The sequence below is a fragment of the Ixodes scapularis genome, unplaced genomic scaffold (assembly GCF_016920785.2).
Source record: "Ixodes scapularis isolate PalLabHiFi unplaced genomic scaffold, ASM1692078v2 PGA_scaffold2__306_contigs__length_199485367, whole genome shotgun sequence".
NCBI lineage: Eukaryota > Metazoa > Arthropoda > Arachnida > Ixodida > Ixodidae > Ixodes > Ixodes scapularis.
The window spans coordinates 173,109,262-173,115,059 of NW_024609857.1; the positions used below are offsets into that span (position 1 = coordinate 173,109,262).

General features: G+C 49.7%; 1 protein-coding gene across 1 annotated transcript; it reads left to right on the top strand.

The window, feature by feature from the left end:
• Window positions 1–2,670: 2,670 nt before the first annotated feature.
• LOC115331683 (transposable element P transposase) lies at window positions 2,671–4,972 on the top strand. The gene is given in 5 exon segments (XM_040222748.1): window positions 2,671–2,836; window positions 3,182–3,370; window positions 3,568–3,986; window positions 3,988–4,419; window positions 4,421–4,972. Coding segments are annotated over 5 exon segments (1,758 nt in total).
• The last annotated feature ends 826 nt before the right edge of the window (window positions 4,973–5,798 follow it).

A 5,798-nucleotide genomic window follows, 5' to 3' on the forward strand; every position in this document is an offset into this window, starting at 1 on the left:
ACTCCAGATGCCGTCCCTACCATTTTTCCAGACGCTCCCAAGTACACCTCTAATCCACTGCCAAAGAAGGGAGAAGACAGGAACATTTGCGGCCAGACACTTTCTGTGGCAAAGCGACGGCGAGTCGGGGGTCTGGCTCCAGACGGATCGAGGGACACACCTGACAACGAGCCAGGGCTGGCAGAAGTAGGCGGTTGTAGATCGCCCGACGACGATGAGGGATCGAAAAGTGAGGCATCCGCCGTGCAAAGCGAACATTCGCCGCTTGAAACCCTGAGAATTCCAGAATCGTGGTCAAAAATCGCCCTCCCAAGCTGCCAAAAGGCATTTCATTACGCTGAGTGTGAGTGGGATGCTGGCGGCGACGAAAGCAGAATAGTCTCGGTAAGGCTGGTGAAAATCGAGGTGCCACAGTCGGGGGAAACTGAAGAGGCTCCGACGGCTTAAGTGTTCTTGAAAAAAAAAAAGTTGCTCGAGGAGGAGGTTCCTACTCCACAGGATGCAGAGGCACTCATTGATCGCATCAGCAAGCTGAATTTGTGCCCTGGCCCAGACCTACAGCCTGTTGCTGGCGAGAGCCCATTTTTCAACGGGAATTGTTTTCACAAGAGCTGCACTCTTCTCACCAAGGATGCAGGCGGTGCATGCATTAACTGCAAATACCAGCGCAAGTTGATCGTGAACCAGCTGTCTTCAAGAAGGTGAAAAGTCAAGAGGAAGCCCAACAAAACAACAGCTATTCGGCGGGCTCTGCGACGGATGAGGACGAAGCTACAGAAAGCGCAACCGAGCCTGAGCCAATCAAAACCAAAGAAGCAGCAGCTACCCGAGGAATTCCTCTCCGAGAAAATCAAAGGGTTTCCATTGAAGCAGCAAGCGGCTCTACGAGCATGCCTTTAAGCAGCGCGAAGGAAGTCAAAGAAAGGGATGAGATATGAAAAGGATTGGCTCCTGGAGTGCATACTTATGCGTATGCGAAGTCCCTAGCTGCATGAACCGCTAAGGCGGCACGACATCTTGGCACTGCCTGGCCGTAACCTGCCTAAAGAAAGCCATGCAGCACTTCAAAAATAGTTTCGGATTTAGCCCAAATGTTTTTGCTACGCTGAGCGAAAAAACGAAGACGATGGACGAGTTCAGTCGACATGGAATTATAGCCTTCGACGTGATGAAGCTTTCTGAACCCCTCGACGTAAAGTCTTCAGGTATAATTCTCCACTTTTTAAAATTCATATCAGTTAGTGCGTAATAATTTAACAACCCTGACGGCACTTGCAAACAAATTGCTTTTTCACTAACTTGACAATGTTTTAGAGCGCAGCTCTTAGGGGCCCGTTTCCGGCTTGAGCGGCGTCGCCGTCGGCGTAACCGCGCGGTGCATCATGGGAAAAGTCCCATAATGCACCGCGCGAGCCCCCCACCGAGGTCACGTGACCTCGTGGGGGGTCACGTGCCCCCCCCCCCGAGGTCACGTGACCCTCGAAGTCACGTGACTCCCCTGAGGTCACGTGACCCCCGAAGTCACGTGACTCCCCTGAGGTCACGTGACCCCCTCCCCGAGGTCACGCGACCCCCCGAGGTCACGTGACCCCCGCCGATATCGCGTGACCCCCCGATGACGTCATCGTCACTGATGACGTCACCGGCATCCACATCGTCATCGTCATCACTGATGACGTCACCGGCATCCACATCGTCATCGTCATCATCACTGATGACGTCTCCGGCATCCACATCGTCATCGTCATCATCACTGATGACGTCACCGGCATCCGCATCGTCATCGTCATCATCACTGATGACGTCACCGACATCCACATCGTCATCGTCATCATCACTGATGACGTCACCGGCATCCACATCGTCATCGTCATCATCACTGATGACGTCACCGGCATCCACATCGTCATCGTCATCATCACTGATGACGTCACCGGCATTCACATCGTCATCGTCATCATCACTGATGACGTCACCGGCATCCGCATCGTCATCGTCATCACTGATGACGTCACCGGCATCCACATCGTCATCGTCATCATCACTGATGACGTCACTGGCATCCACATCGTCATCGTCATCATCACTGATGACGTCACCGGCATCCACATCGTCATCATCACTGATGACGTCACCGGCATCCGCATCGTCATCGTCATCACTGATGACGTCACCGGCATCCACATCGTCATCGTCATCATCACTGATGACGTCACTGGCATCCACATCGTCATCGTCATCATCACTGATGACGTCACCGGCATCCACATCGTCATCATCACTGATGTCGTCACCGGCATCCGCATCGTCATCGTCATCATCACTGATGACATCATCAGCGACGTCATTGATGACGTCACCGACATTCGCATCGTCATCATCACTGGTGAAGTCATCAGTGACGTCACTAATGACGTCATCGGTACCCGCATCGTCATCGTCACTGATGACGTCATCAGTCATCAGTGACGTCAGTGATGACATCATCGGCATTGGGGGTGACGTGACCCCCAAGGTCACGTGACCCCCCCCCTGGTTAGTTTAACCCCCCCCCCCCCCAGTGCCCTTCCCTCCTCCTCCTCAAGAGCTGCGCTCTAATTCGGCGTTACAGGGAGTTGTAAGCGGCTTTAATTTTTTTTCAACACTTGCAGATGATCATTACACCTCGTCATGACTAATAAGCTGCTGTTTTGCACCTGTTGCATGAATCGCCTTTTTGTGCCTTTTTGTACAGGCTCCCTTGAGGGGTTTGTTGATCTAGGGCAGTTCGGTGAAGAGAACTCCAGCGAAGAGCTTGCAGACCATGGCTTGGTGGTAGTCCCCGAGCCTTTCTCAGGTATTGTACTTTATATGAGACGTCGTCAGTCTTTTCGGTTTCTAATCTCACGACCTGTAGCGTAGCCAGGAACTTTTTTTCTTGGGGGGGGGGGGGCTCAGGTGGCTACGATGTCCATGACTTGGTGCGGAAAGGGGAAGGGGGGTTCAAAAGGCATGTGTATATTATAGAGTCGGCTGGATTTCAGGGAAGGGGGGGGGGGGGGGGGGGGGCTGAAGCCTCATAAGCCCCTGGGTGCGGCTCTGTCTGAGACCTATATTTGTTGCTTCTAGGTGATTAACTCTTCCGACTTTACTATTCATTGTGTTAATGACGTTATATTGTGGACTTCGTCTCTTCTTGTAGGAAAACAGATGCAAATCTTGGGCGTCTTTTCCTCGAACAACAATGTGAAAGCAAATGTCCTGGCCAAGATTGCCCTAAAAGCAACGCTCCTTTGCGAACAAGCCGGCCTCTTTGTTGATCGTGTGACATGTGACGCTGCGAGCTGGAATCGCAGCATGTGGAAAATTTTCGAATAAGCGGTAACCTGTGGTGTGACTTCTTTTAAAATTTGTGTTTGCAAGTGCATTTGGGCATTTGTTATAGGTATAATAGTAATATTAGTAGCATTATCTAGGGGATGAGTTTAATCATAATAGTTTGCCGACAATCACCTTAACTAACATCCCTTCATAATGCAATACCGTTTTAACTTACTATAGATATTCACTCTGCTCTATATAATGCAGGCTCTGCCACAAGCATCAAGTGCAAGTGCCCCCACCCAGCTGATGACATTCGTGCTCCACATTGTTTTTCTGACTTTCCACACTTAGTGCAGAATCTGCGAAATCGGTTCTTGGACAGTGGCTTCAGCACACCAAAGGGTCGCGTGCATGCTGACTGCATCAGAAACGCGTGCGACTGCGAAAATGTGACGTTGCAAGTTATGCCTCACATAAGCAAATTACATCTTATACCGAACCGCTTCGAAAAGATGAGGGTTGGCCCAGAACTCCGTCTTTTCAGTGAGGAGGTGCTAGAAGGACTATTTTGTTACCGCAGGGAAATTGAAAGGTCTTGTGGCCCAGCTTAAGTGACTGAGTCATTCATCCTAAAGATGTCAAAGCTGATCAAGATCATGACCTCACGTTCCTCAAAAAGAGCATTGAGACTTGAGACCAGGCTCTCGTGACTTCAAAATTTTGAGGCAGTTTCTTGACTTTCTAAAGAAATGGTAGTCGCACGCACCGAACTCTAAGAAGGGATCCTTGAGCGAGAGTACTGCGGAGGGCCTGCGTGTCACTTTGCAGTCAACGCTATATCTTGTGTGTTACCTGTCTTCACAGTGTGGTTTCAAGTACCTCCTTACATCCAAGCTGAGCCAAGACAAACTGGAAATTTTTTTTGGAATCGTAAGGCAGTCCAATGGCACTAATGATCATCCAACAACAGCGCAGTTTTTGACGACACTAAATGCGCTTGCTTTCTATAATCTAGCGCGGCCTCCAAAGACAGGAAATTGTACCCCTGGGGTTATCAGTTCATTGCTTGGACATAACAGCGTGACACCCGGCCAAAGCAGTCCCGGTGGGATTGATAGCGCTCGACGAGCTGGTTGACAAAGAGAGACTAGATGATGCAGAAGCTGTCCTGAAAGTTCTTCCTCCAGAAAATCACAGCAACTACATAACTTAAAAGAGCTCAAGCTGCCTTGTGTACTACGTTTCCGGGCATGTGGCCCGCAAGATTCTGCAAAAAAGGGGGTACACGATCTGTGCTGAATGTTTGACTTCCACCAAGACATCCGCAGGGTTGGATTCAAGAAGCGATTTGACCCAGGAGTTTGACTCTGGTGGGTTGCTCCACCCGCCCGGCAAACTTGCAGAGCTTGTAAGCTCGCTGGAAGACTCCTTCACTGTCTTTTTTAGCGCCAGGAAGATCACTTCTACAAATATGTACGACCTGTCTAGTTTCTTGCAAGCTGTCGAGCTCCCAAAACTTGACTGCAGCACGCATGAAAGAGAAATTACACTGCAAATTGTTAAGTTTTATGTTCTCCTCAGATTTCGTTTTTATGCGAAGTCACTTAACCGTGACAAGACCTCCCAAAGAGAGCGACTAAAGTACTTAAAGATCAGGAGGTGCAAATGAGCACAAACCCTCTGAAAGTATTACGTGTGCTTTATATTTTTGTGCTCTTGTCTTAAATTTAATCTTGAATGTGAATAAATATGCGTTGACAAATACGTACAGCACGGTGCTTTATAGTTCTGTACAAAATGTGATGCCTTCATTTCTACAAGGTTCGACAGATATGCTGGGGGATGCAGATGTGCAAAAATGTTCCAAAAGCCAGGTTAATTCATGATAAGAACGCTACTGTTAGCGCGAAAATGCGATCGCCGGTTTTTCTCTTAGAAACCAAGGGATGCCGACAAAGTTATTATTGCTACTGAAAAAGCTTATTCGGGTCTATAATGCAGACGATAAAATGTCGTCCTCGCTAATACTCCTTTCGGAGTAAATGCGAAAAAGTGCTAAAGTCGCGTTCGCGCTAGCAGTGTCGCGATGTGTACTGTGGCGTACTGCCCGAAGATGTACGTCTCCCGGGAAGCATTTGGCAACGAAAGTACGATAAATATTATGTGAAACAGAAGAAACTAAGAGTACCGTAAGGAGTTAGCCAGACAATACGAAACAATCGAACCCGTGCGGAACGCCAAGTCAGCCATGCGGTACCGCTGCCTACTCTCCGCGCTCCGCCAGCACGCCTGCGACGCGATGCGCCCTCTCGCGGCCACCGATCCGGTCATCGCTGAAAGAGCCCCACCACCGCCCGCGCTCGCTACACTGCCCAGTATTCTAGTGCACCGTAGCATTACAGAGAATTACAAACGTCTTTCATTTTAGAGCTGAGCTCTTAGGTGCCCGCTTCCGGTTTGAGCGGCGTCGCCGTCGTCGTCGGCGTAACGGCTCG